The sequence below is a fragment of the Lissotriton vulgaris genome, chromosome 2_1 (assembly GCF_964263255.1).
Source record: "Lissotriton vulgaris chromosome 2_1, aLisVul1.2, whole genome shotgun sequence".
NCBI classification, from domain to species: domain Eukaryota; kingdom Metazoa; phylum Chordata; class Amphibia; order Caudata; family Salamandridae; genus Lissotriton; species Lissotriton vulgaris.
In genome coordinates this window covers 1818829774-1818843094 of record NC_141687.1, presented here as the reverse complement: position 1 = coordinate 1818843094, position 13321 = coordinate 1818829774, and the positions used below count along the sequence as shown (strand labels likewise).

General features: G+C 42.3%; 1 protein-coding gene across 2 annotated transcripts in view; it reads right to left on the bottom strand.

The window, feature by feature from the left end:
* BLM (BLM RecQ like helicase) overlaps positions 1-13321 on the bottom strand; it is a 451097-nt gene that overhangs the window by 368099 nt on the left and 69677 nt on the right. For both annotated transcript variants that reach the window (XM_086957898.1, XM_086957899.1), the window contains exons 2-3: positions 13013-13111; positions 9924-10726 (exon numbers count right to left, since the gene is read on the bottom strand). In XM_086957898.1, the coding sequence (XP_086814024.1) occupies positions 9924-10726; positions 13013-13110 (901 nt within the window). In that variant the 5' untranslated portion in view covers position 13111. The remainder of the gene's footprint in view (positions 1-9923; positions 10727-13012; positions 13112-13321) is intronic.

The window sequence follows — 13321 nt, the reverse complement described above, 5'->3', positions numbered from 1 at the left end:
ATGTTTTGTTTAGTAGTGCAATGTTATTTCCTTTTGTATGTAGGTGAGAAATACTCATTGTCTATTAATTTAGCAGGGTTTGTTAATTTAAGTCTGTTTTATGAAATACAATTTCTGTAATATTGACTGATTTTTGTCATTTAACTTTTATTAGTACGCTCCATGGTGCCACTTCACACCATGCAAAATGTGGTCTACTCTTCAAAGCCTATAAAATGTGCTGTTTTGGTCAGCGACAGGCTTCATGCCAGCCCTCTTGCCACTTTGATACTTAGACCCTTTCTTGGATTTATATAGATATTGAATACGGATTTCAATTGATTTACCAACTACCATTGGCCTTCTAAAACTATTCTGAATTCCAAATCAACATTTATGGTTTGGAAATTGAATCTCGTCCTATGTGGATTTTCCTGTGGGTGTTACTTTATTTTGACTTAGGCAGTCGTCCTTTGGGATTCACACAGCCCTGGTCCATATAATTTGATAGTGTGAAGCACCGACACCCACTTCATTAAAAGGGAGACATCTCGAGCTGGAGCTCCAAATATATCCACTGCAATAATTGAATCAATGATGTGGGAACTAAAAAACATTCCAGCTAAACAGTGGAGCTCTTCACCATGAAAACTAATAAACTCAAATCACTCCAAGGAGAGATCACCACCTTGAAGATTTAGCTGAACAAATCGAACAAAAGAATAAACGTTCTGGGAAACAAATTCATGAAATCAGCTGATTGAGGTTACGAATTATAGAACATCCTTTTTTAGGTTCACAGAAATGGAAGAGGGCCAAAATATGACCCATTTCCTTTCAACTTTCATATCAATGCTGCTGGAACTGGAGTTTTAGCCCCTTTCTGGAATTTGAAAGAGCACACAAATTTCAGATACTAATAAAGACCTCAAGTGACCCTGACCAATAATAGCATGCCTCCTGCGGCACAGACCTGTAAGCCTAATATTATAAACATCTAAAAAACATGAACTGGATAAGTACAAGACTCAAAGAATCTCTTTTGCAGCATATGTTCTTATTAGAACAATAGGATTTGTAAGAAATTCCTAAAAATTAAGTTCCACCCTCATGGAAACAAACATTAGATACGGTCTCCCGAACCTGGCCAAGATGCCCTGAATGGGAAAACAAAAAAGTTCCAAGACCGAGAGGAACTGGAAAGACTGTTGGAAAACCTGAAATGGAGGCACAGCATGCAGTCTCTAATAGCATTCACAGAAAGCCTTGCATGAAAACTGACTTTGACTCAGAACTCCAATAGTCGACTCCCCTTTCTTTCAAATGACGGTCTTCTTCCTTTCCATCGTCTGCATGCCTCCTTTCTCTGAGCACAGCCTGCTCTACGTCACATGCATGTCTGTCATAATCCCTATTATTGTATCTCTACAAATGACCATACCTCATTCCAAAGATCACTACCTCTCCTTTAAAAGTCATACCTCTGCAACATAACAATATTCGAGGGGTCTGCGACGGCTTAAAAAATGTAGTAATATGAACAGATTAATAAAGTAAAAAATAAATGAATTAATAAAATATAAAGATGAATATGTTAAAAATTCTGTAAACATAGAGGAATTTGAAAGTGGAGGCTAAAAAGTTAGTATAGTCAGACTGTTATTATTGTATGGATAATAAGTGACCTAAATTGAATTTAGAAAAGCTCCAACCTTCCGATTAAAATTGTGGTTAATGTATTTTATATTTTTTGTGAATTCAATAAAATATGTCATTTGGGTTTTTGTTTGCTGTTTGTTATTTTGTGTATTGTTTTGCGGTTCAAATATATGAAAACTCGTGGTCTGGGCATGTCTAATCTGTACCTCTATCACCTTGCTTCTCAACTCCTCGTGGCCCACGAGTGTTTAACGGGGTGGTCGGCCTATAAGCTAGAACTTGGACGGTTAGGCTTACCTACTCAGCATGTACTGCTATACAGAGCCCCGAACCCCTCTCAGATGCCCATGGTTAACCTGCCATGCCGTCTTGCACCATGTGCAGTAGAATGCCAAACTCACACAACAAACCCCGCTATGGTACGGCACCTGGATGAAAGAAGTGGCGTCACTTGCCTGCTTCCAGACTTGGGACTCCATTGGGATGTCCCATCTAAGGGCCATTTTTTTGAGAGTATGAATTTTTATTTTTGCATAACTACTTAGAATCTTTGCAAAATTGCAGTGATTTATTTAGAATTACAATAAAATACGTATCTCACGACATTATAAAACATTTATCTAAACGTATATAAAAATGTAAGACTATCGTTTGGTCAATAATACCAGACCATATCTAAAATGTGGCCTTGTTCTTATACATTTTTTTATATTTTATTAAATATTAGCAAAGGTCTGTATTCCCTGGGTTTTCAAGCAAAATAAATTTTCAGTTCATGCGAGGCACAGTTTTTCCTCTGTGTTGTTTCTGATTAGGGCCATTCGTGTCATGTTCATATATTTGGCAAATTTTGCCAGGTGTGAAGACTCTATACTTGTCTCAGGAACAGAATACGTCGATGCTGTAGTAATGCAAGGCAGCAGCATAGTAGATGTACCAATGATTCATCCCTATAATTACACAGCCTGCAACTGACTATGTTGTTCAATGATTTCCAAGCCTGGCTCAGTTCTTTTATTGGTAGGGGGACTAGAGGCGCCCATTGAATTTCCTTCAAACACTTCCTTCCTAGAGAACTGTTCATGTATGGCTGGATTTTATGTGACTCATATGCTTTACTTAGGCCGGCCAGACCTCTGTTTACCTTCAGTCTTGTTATATCTTCATTCCTTGATATCTGGTTGGTGTAATTTTTTAGCACCCTCTTTATTGCATGTTAGTTTAGACCTTCTTGTGACCAGGATGCTGTAGATAGGGCCAACTCTGCCACTGTCTCCAGGCAGTATTTCTGCCATGGGTTCGACAACCCCTCAAATATTGTTCTCGATGCCTCCTTAAGGGATCCTTTCTGAGCCTTTGTCGTCCAACCGTGTTAACCAGGGTGCTCCTGCATTCGTATTTTTTGTTGTACAAGGCCAAACTCAAGCCGAATCAGGGCGTTTCTTGTGTACTGGGGGAGCCTAAAAAGACTTTTGTAACACGGGCACAGAGCTTTTTCCATCATCTTTTTCATCTTACCTGGGAATGCCTGTGATGCATACCCAGCAACCACAAGGAGTTTTGATTTTGTGATTCTCACGATGGGTTTTATGGTAGGGCTATATATTTTGCCATGGAGATTGCAGAGAGCGTAAATGGTGGCTTGTATTTTGGGTTGCGTCTTGGCCTGTTGCAAGGTTGCCTTGCCTTTGTCGTTCAGCCATGCTCCTAAATATTGATATGCTCTTTCTGTGGTAATGCTGTTGTTACCCAGTCTCCACTTTAAACCGGTTTTCTTCAGGTGTTTACCAACCACCACAACTTTTCTTTTACTGGGGTTGGCCACAAGTTCGTTTTCCAGGTTGTAGTTGTTTAGTGCATTCAACCCTCTTTGTAAACCTTCTCAGGTGTGATCAAGAATCACCAGGTCATCAGCGTACTGAAGTATATTTAGTTGTTGCTGTCCGATTTGTGGGATTACCAAACTTGCTCCCTGTATAGCTTTCCCAGGTCTGCCTAGGGGACATGCGGTTGGAGACTTGCATGCGCTCCTTCGCCAGCCTACAGGATTCCTTTGCCCTCGCAAATTCCCAATTGTATGAATACCTTCAGTTCCGGCACGCCCTTCATACCTACATTACGCAACCCAGAACACCTGCCAAAGTTTAATTCACTTTAAGGAAAAAATCCTAATGAGTAACATAGGAAGTGAAGGCATCTCACAACTTTACCACACTCCCATAATAAATTACCCCGGCTCACTGTCACCTACGGACCAAGTGGGAGGGCTGGGTAGGATGACTGGAGGAAGAGGACTGTCACGACGCCCTAATGACTCCCTGCTAACTCACTATCTCCTCCAGATTGAGACTCATACAGACTTACTACCTTCAAGTAGCATACCTTCCCCCCCTTACGGCTACACACAGCTGGTAAAACGCCTGATGCCACCTGCCACAGATGCGCATTTGCGTCCGCTGACTTCTTCCATATAGTCTGGTCTTGCACTCTAATACAAACCTACTTGGGGGCAGTGGTGGGAGAACTGACAGAGGTCCTGGGGTGGGCGGGTTCCCTATCCCCCAACCTGATCCTCCTGGGGATACCGGAGGGCGCCGTAGGCACCAGAGCCGAGAAGGCCTTCCGGAGTACAGCCATCCTGGTCGTTAAAAGCAACACTGCAGCAAAATGGTGAAACCCCCACCCTCGCAAAATGGCGACGTGAAGGTGACTGGTGCATCCAACAGGAGAGGGTGGTGGTTGAGGCAAGAGGTTGTCTCCAAAACTATGGGTGGGTATGGATAGAGTGGTTGCACCTGTGACCCGCAACACTCACAACGTAGACCGAAGAGAATCAATAACTCATCTATGTATAGATCCTTGCTTGCTCGATGGTTTATCTGTATATGAGTAATTACATGTTTAACTTGTGCCTAGATCTTGCTAGCCACGCTGTGGCAATTAAAAAACTGATAGAAGTTGTTTATATATAAAAAAAACATTGTAAACTCTTAGGCCGGAGTCCCTGGCTTCCAGTAATAACTCAGTGGGAGTCTACGGATCACAATGAATCAGTGGGGGTCCCCGGATTCCAATAATGATTAAGTGGGGGTCTACAGAAGTTAAAAGGTTAATAACCACTTGTCTACCACATAAAAACTAAAGTAAATGCAGGGCATGGTTTCTTTAAGAGCACAAAAACAAAATTACTTTCAATTACGTTATGAAATTTGCTATAAAATTTTGTGTCCTAAGTTATAACACTAAGTAAGTGCATTGCACTTGATCAAAATCTTACAGTAAGTGGGGTGAATAATGCACCAAACGTGCAGGGACAGAAGATTATTAGAAATGTAGACGCTGGCGAAAACACTTCTTCAACGTTCTTGATTGAAAGCGAAACTTTGGGTCTTTTAATTTTCCAACAGTAAAATGCAACCAGAGAAAATTGGAGCTTTTTAAAAACCAAAATGATGACTATGCTTTAGATAAGCTGGTCTCAGGCTCCAACAGGGAAAATTACTAAAGGGCAATGAAAGACAAATCACATTGGCAGGATGTTTCATCCACATAGAACTTCTATGGACCAAACTGGCAAGGTCTTCATGAGACATACAGGTTCTGAAATATAGAATGATCAGGTCGTTTTGCATTATCTTATTGAGCATCACGTAATTGCTACGAAAAAAAGATCAACCGACCAGTGTAAGAAAAGTTCTGCACTTTAACATACAAGAGACACAAGGCATATGCTGTTGGCAGCTAACCCAGCAGAACTGGATATTTTCCAGCGGATAATCCTGATCATCATATGTGAAATGAAGCTGTGAGAGGCGGGCGATGACCAAGTAACTAAAGCCTGGCCTTACTGGTGAGCGAGACTACTGGAGACTGTTTTACAAGCAATACTGCATACTACTGTCCTCTTTAATTGCTGAAAAGGAGCCAACATGGATCCCAAACAAAAGTGTCCTGCAGATTAACCAAGTGTAAGACCTGACATCCTTTGTGTGATATTTCCCTAAACTTTTTGTCTTCACTCCTCCTGTTTTGCTGAGTTTGTTTTTGTTGGTATTAGGGTTCTGTGCACTTTGCCACTGCTAGCCAGTACTCTCTTCATCAAACATGATAAAATTGTCTTACACCTAATTGGCACTCTTAATTTATTTGCAACCTGTAGTGCAGTTTAAACTGCCATTTTGACCTGGCAAAATACACCTTTTGCCAGGCACAAACCTTCCTTTTTGATACATAAAAGCCACCCCTAAGTTGGGCCCTAAAAGCCCATTGGGCAGGGTGCATGGTATTTAAAAGGCAGACGTGGGTATATGATTGATATGTCTAACTCGTGAAAAAACTCCTAAAGCCGGTATTTACTACTGTACGGACACTCAAATGAATTGCCATTTAAAATCCTCTTTAAAGAAAAGTCAGATTTTAAGTCATAATTCTGAAAACGCCACCTTTAGAAAGTTGCTCACTTTGCCACTGGATTCAAGCAAGCCTGGCTGAAGACGGCTGAAATGCCAGAAACCGGTCCTAGGAAGCCTGTTTCCGGTCCAGGGAAGGCATGGCTTGGCAGTTCGGGCAGGACTGTTCCCCTGAGGCACAGGGTCAGACTGATTTGCATATGGCCATGTCTGAACTGGGGTGGCAGAGTGGGCTAAAGAACCGGGATGGATTAAACCCAGATCTGTTGACTGGGTATGAGTGTTTGATTGGTTCAGATGCTCCGTCCATCACCACCGCCTTTTGTACCGCTTTGTTCGCCACAAGTTGGCAGGGTATGCTCACACATGAGTCCCTTGCTCACTTTGCCACTGGATTCAAGCAAGCCTGGCTGAAGGCGGCTGAAATGCCAGAAACCGGTCCTAGGAAGATTGTTTCCCGTCCAGTGAAGGCATGGCTTGGCAGTTCGGGCTGAACTGTTCCCATGAGACACAGGGTCAGACTGATTTGCATATGGCCATGTCTGAACTGGGGAGGCAGAGTGGGCTAAAGAAGGGTGATGGATTAAACCCAGATCTGTTGACTGGGTGTGAGTGTTTGATTGGTTCGGATGCTCCGTCCATCACTACCCCCTTTTGTACCTTTAGAAAGTTGGCATTTCCTTGTCCTACTCACCTGTGCCTTCTGCCAATGTCCTGGCCAGATGACTGTGAATGGCTCTGCTGTTTGGGTTTGTGTATTCCTTCCAACAGTGATATCAAAGGTTCTATGTGTGGGCAGGATGGGCCCTACCAAAGGTACTAGGGGTGAGAAGGAAGGGCCCTCCTGCTAGGACGGCTGGAGTTGGAGCTGTGCCTTTTCCCCATATACACCTCAAAGGTCTTGCCTCAAACACACAAAGGAGTCTGTTACCCCACACTTCTTGAAGCCTTGACAGGGGAAGTGAAGAACTTTCCAGAACTATACGTGGGGGTAGTATGGGCAATTGAAGGCTGGCACCAGGTATGAATATTTGACCTCCAGAACCACTCATCAGTACACTTATGGACACTACAGCAGGAATGCCATGCTCCCCAGAGGACTCTCTTGTTGCTAACAGAGGATTGCTCTGCTGCTTGAGGACTGGCATACTTACTGAGAAAAAAGACCGGACCTACTCCCTTCATCCTAGGCTAACCTGAGTGACTCCAATGGTCAGTTGGTTGAACTCCTGCCTGAGCTACAGGGACGCAACAAGTTCCAGACGCATCCCTGCAACTGCCCTGCTGCCCTTCTGCAATGGATCTGCCTGGACCTGCAACAAGACCGGCCTAGGATGTGCTGGCCTTTGCTGTGGTGAGTTCCGAATCCCCAAGAGGAGTATCCTTAGGTCCTTCACCCTTGGCTGGCATTAGCGGAGTTCCTCCTGTGAAGAAAGGCAAAATCCTGACGTTTTGGGCTCTTCGCCACAGCGAATGGGCCTGTTTGCAACAAGACTCTGCCGTCGGTTAGGACTGCCAACACGAAGATCTAGTGAACCCGACTCTTTGTGCTATAGCAATAGCCAGCAAAGACCGGCAACACAAGATCTGCACTTTGCTCTACAGCAACGACAGCCCGTGATTACTGCCAATATGAAGTTCCAGCAACAATTGTCTACAATACCAGACTGGATCTTCTTGCCTCACTTTGAGAAGATAACTTTTTTCAGCGGGACTAATGTACTCACTATATTTGTTGCCTGCCCCATTGCGGTCTGCCTAAACTTCTGACTTCCGTGGGTCTAGCACGACCAGATGACTGCGAGTGGTGCTTTTCAGTGCTTTATTTACTGAAAAATTTAACATTGCATATATCCTGTTCTACTAATTGGATTTGTGTAATTCTGGTATAATTTTATTTATTAAAATGTACTCTTTTTTTTCGAAATTGGTTTGTGATTTTCTTGCATTATTTGGACTTTAGTACGGTTTATGTGCCTCATAAATGCATTGCCTCTACAGTTAAGTCTGACTGCTTTGTGGCAGACTACCAGAGGGTTAAGAACAAGTTAATTTAGTTAACTTTTGTGGCGCACCCCGACAAAGATTGTAGTTGTTGCCTGAGTGGGGCTTCCACCCATCCAAAAACTATAACCTGATTTCTTACACCAAGGAACTACCGATTATTATCAAATCTACCAGGCTAAAAGGGAATATCTTTGCGCATATGCTGCCAAGTGAATTGCTCTATTAGTCAGAGATCAACAATGTCAGAGCTGCTAACTTTGGAACTGGTGAACCAAGTTAGATTTTCGGCATCGGCTCAACATTCTGTGAATTTGGGTATATTACTTAATCTCCCCATGCCTAAAAAAACCCAAACCTTGTGTAATGTAACATGGTGCTCATGTAAAGCGCTCTAGTACCCTCAGTCCAAGTTGGCGCTATTTGAAACTGCAAAAAAAAGTATATCATATTGCATTATAGAAATGGGTTTAGAAGAGATTGTGCAGTTGCAAGAGTAACATTACTACTGCATTGTACACTCATGGATTTTTCCAAAGGCAGGCATATCATGGGGTTCTCAGGACCCTATTATGGTCTAACCTTTTATCAACGGAAGCTTCCTACGGGCTGGTACATATGTTTTTGCAGTTACTTATTTTAAAACTGGGCAACCATTAAACAAAGTAAAGAATTGGAGCATTCGGGTTAGTGCTACTCCTTTGTAAGGGTTGGACAAGATTACATATTACTTCTTATCTGTTTAATAGACTTGTTAGTGACCACAGTAAATCTCTCATGTTTAGGTCCAACTAGAATAAGTGTTCTGTGTTGTGCAGATGACATACGTGTTGTTACACCATGCCACAATGGGCCTACAATAGCTAATTAGTGTAACTCTGAAAGGGAATAAAAGGCGAATAACTTTTATTGGAAAATGATTCTGGACAGTCTTCCGAGAATGGATTTGGTGTTATGAGACAAAATGATCACCAGCCAAACTCCATAGTCTGTGCAATTACAAAAATATGACATGCAACAATTTTAATTTGACAAAATTATGTCACACACAATTTTTATTTAACAAGATAACTGATTCTGAATGAACCCATTACCTGATCTGCAGATCTCGACACCAAAACTAACTTTTTGTGGCCTTAAGTCCACTGGGTTAATCAACAAAATAGCCTAAAGGTAATCGCCTCACAGCAACCTAAAAATGCTATCCTTCCAACGAACAGTTCATTAACCAGGTCCTAGCACAAGTCTTACTCTAGATTGGAAGCTGGAAATTATTGGGACAAACCTACACTTCGTTCCCATAATACACCTAGGACTCCACTTGAAGCTACCAACACTGATAAATAAAGAAAAATGACGAAGTACTGACAGACAGCACTCTAGTTACCCTATTACCAAAGAGATTTCATGGATGCCAGCTGAATCATGAATCTAATTCAAAACAGCAATTAAAATACACAATATATTCCATAATCGTAGTTCAATCTCTCTAAACCAAAATCAAGCACTAGACACATACTCAAAACCTGCACATTTAAGCAATGGGGATGACTTGATGGTCTAACATGATTACCTTTGGTAGAACAGGATTTTCTGTTCCAATACAAAAACAAATAATACACTCTTCTTGCAGAGCCAACCTGACCAACTTCAGGGAACACTTCAAAAAAGTAACTGTTTGATAACTGGGCCTCAAGATCAAACTTCCACCTAGAAAACACACCTATGGCTTAGAAAAGTAAAAGGATACATTGTGCTTAAATTGACATGCAAATAGTCAATAACACTGCTTGTTAAATATTCATATTTAAATGCCTATAGCATCGGAAAATAATTTACAAAACACTAAATGAACAAATGGGAAAAGATCACCTTTGCTGTTGGCTTCTTGAAATCTACTGTCCCCTTTGACATCACAAAGGTCACTGAAGGTCGGAGATTCTGCAGGTGGCCCAGCATTTAAATGTTTGCATTCCCCTTTGACAACAGAAGCTTCTAAACAAATTAAGGATCTGTCACTCATATCCAAGGTCTCTGAAGGCGTATCGTGTAACAGCGAGATGTCGGATTTAGCAGATGCAAATTGCACATTCTGTTGACTGGTTTTTCGTGTCCCTTGGCCAGTCAGTTTTGTAGAAGGAGCATTCAATATCCAGGTTCTAGATACGTTCCTTTTGCAGGCACTGGACTGTGGAGGGGTTTTGTTAACTTTCGCTGTCTGGATTTTCTGGGGTGGTGGTAAAGGTTTGACACTGTTCTTTTCCTTCCATGAGGTGTCAAAGTCGTCTATATCATCCCAGTCTTCCAAACTAATAACAGAGGCAATTGAAGAATCAGGATCTGTCCTTTGAGCCGTGGACTGTCCTGACTCAAAGGGGATTCCTTTGTTCTGTGCTGTAGGAACCAAAGGTGTGTCATGGATCGGCACTTCCAAACTAGTTGCTGCAGGTTTGCACTCTAGGTCGCTTTTCTGTGCCAGGCCGGTGGGCTGGAGGAAACTGCTGATTCTACTCTGCTGCGGCTTGGGCTTGGTGAAAGATGGAAGACATTTAGAGACAGGCACCTGTTCAGACACATTTACATTCTGGTCCTTGAACACAGGCGAGTGTGTTACCTTGATAATACTGCTGGATATAGAGACATCGGGAGAGGACTTCTTCTTAAAAGTGAAACTTCTGAAAGACAGATAGGCATACCCAATATGAGAACTACACTACATCTTCATCACAAAGAAATGAATAAACAGAGAATTCCAGTACATTCGAAGGCTTTATGTGATTTCACAGATAAACAATATCATGGAATACCATTTCTGAGAAACCATTTAATCTTAACTGTTTAATGGAAATTTCCATTTATTTTTCCGTATAAACAAACCTATAGAATTTTTTGGGGTCAAAACTGGCTTTTAAATGCTTATGTTTTAAGTGTAAATACAATGGTCGCAGGTCTCTCTTTCAGAAACAGTTTTGTCTGAAATAATGTATTTTAGTGCTTTACTTCAGGACACATTATTTCATATTTATAGCTTTTACATTGTCAAACAATTACTTTGGATGTTTTAATTCACTGATCCATCACCACTCCTAAACACCATTCATCGCTGACCCCTCACAAACCCTAAACACCATCAACCCCTGCCCCCTAAAACTCCTCACCACACCTAAACTACACAATTGCAGCCTAAAAGCCCTCTCTACCCCAAATATCCACCATCCCTGAACTATAAAATTACACACTACCCCTAACTCCACCCATTCCTGAACCCTAAAAAACCCTTTCTACACCTATATTCCACCCATCCCATAAAAAAAAACTCAGCACACCCAAACTACACCCATCCCTGAACCTTACCCTCACCGCCCTTAAACACCAGGCATCCATGACACATAAGAACTCATCACCTTGAAATACTCATTCCTGAACCCTAAAAAAACATTTTCACCTCTAAAATCCACCCATCCTGAATCCTTAAACCCTTGGCTGCTGCCGTCGGCCAACTGTGGTCACGTGCACTACCTTGGTAGTGCTGCGTACGTCCGTTGGATGGCGGTGCCCCACCCGTTTTTCGAACGTTCAGCACTGGAGCTGAACGTTCCACACAGGCAAGGTGTTACAACCCCACACCACCCTAAACTTCACCCGATCCTGAGCTTTAAAAAAACTCTTCAACACCCAGCTGCTACCCATGATTGAACCTTAAAACCCCTCACCATTTCCTTAAAACTGTCTTTCATTGAAATTGGTTTTCCATGATTTGGTTTCCTTCAATGTGGTTTCTTAGTTTTCGTTTTCCATTTCCATCCGTTTATCAGGACTGTTTATCTCTTCAGAGTGGTGTAAAATATTCTCCAAAACCAAGAGTGTAAAGCTGTTATTTGGTTGTCTCCGATCACTGGTCTAGATCAATGTAAGCTTTATGTGCAACTTAGATGATCAGAGTGGGAATTTAGTGACCTTGGTTTAAATTGGACTGGTCCAGTTCAGACTGAGCTGTTAAGATTGCATGCTAGGCCATTACAGCACAGGAAGGGGCATGCTGGAACTCACTTGGCTGACAGGGTAGGGTAAAGCCATGATGCTTAAGGCTGGGCTGAGTCACGACCATACAGTGAACTGGAGTCATCTACATCCACTCTGGACCGACTAGACTGCCCCACCAAAAGGCACCATGGGATGATCCAGTGCAAACTTGCCTGTCATGAAGAACAATGGGCTGCAAGGGTTCATGCTGAGCTGCCCAGTGCAGATTAAGTAGTGGCCTGTCGAGGTACGTGCTTGGCAGATACATGGTACACTGGCACACAGCAGCTTAGGCATCAAAGCAAAAGGGAACAATTGAGGTGCACACTTGATAGCATTGGTGCTAGCTGGGTAACATGCAAAATGTTTCAGACCTTTGCTCTATAATTAATAGCAGTGGTTCTCAATGACCCCAACATCCCTTGAGCAGGCAGCAGTGAATCGGACTACAGCACGCCTGTGGCTGTAATGATACTCCTGGATCGCTGTATATCCAAAGCTTCAACCGGTGTTAATAAACTACGTTTGCATTAATACCTGGTTTACCAACTAGTGGCAACAATCTCAGAACTGCCTAGATTGCAAATATTTAAAGAATGATCACAAGAACATTTTAATAATAAATGCTGTACTTAGCAACAAGATTTGAGGTACAATGCTTACAAAATACACAGGTAACTTGGAGACAGATGACAGTGCTACAAAGCTCTCAGTGCACTTTAGTTTGGGAGCAGGTCGAAGTAATAAAAGGACACTCTGACCTTAATATCACCCTGTTTCAGCCAATGGCAGAAATGGTAGGAACTCAGTAACCCTGGTTGGGGGGGGGGCTGTGAAACCCCGTTGCCTCTGTTTTCACAGGCAATGAAAGCAAAACTTTAAGGGAGTCGTCTCATGGCACGCTAAGGTCGGAAGTATCTAAAGGCACTCAGACTCACCCAGTTTTTGGTTTCTGTAGCGATGGTTTATTTAAGGTTCCTTTTACTGAGTGAAGCTGCAGCTGCTTTTGAAGATTGTTCTGTGGGAGTCCAGCCATGCTATGGAGGAAGAGAACAACAATAGTCATGATGAAAACTTCACATCACACAGGATTTGCATATTACATTCAAGCCACTGCCCTAGGTCATCTACAACAAGAAGTATTGAAAGCAAAACAATAATAGGATAACGCTTTGGGGCCTCAAAACGATCTTGATTTGTGCCTACAAAACCAGTGCCATCTCTAACTGAATCCTAATTCACGACCA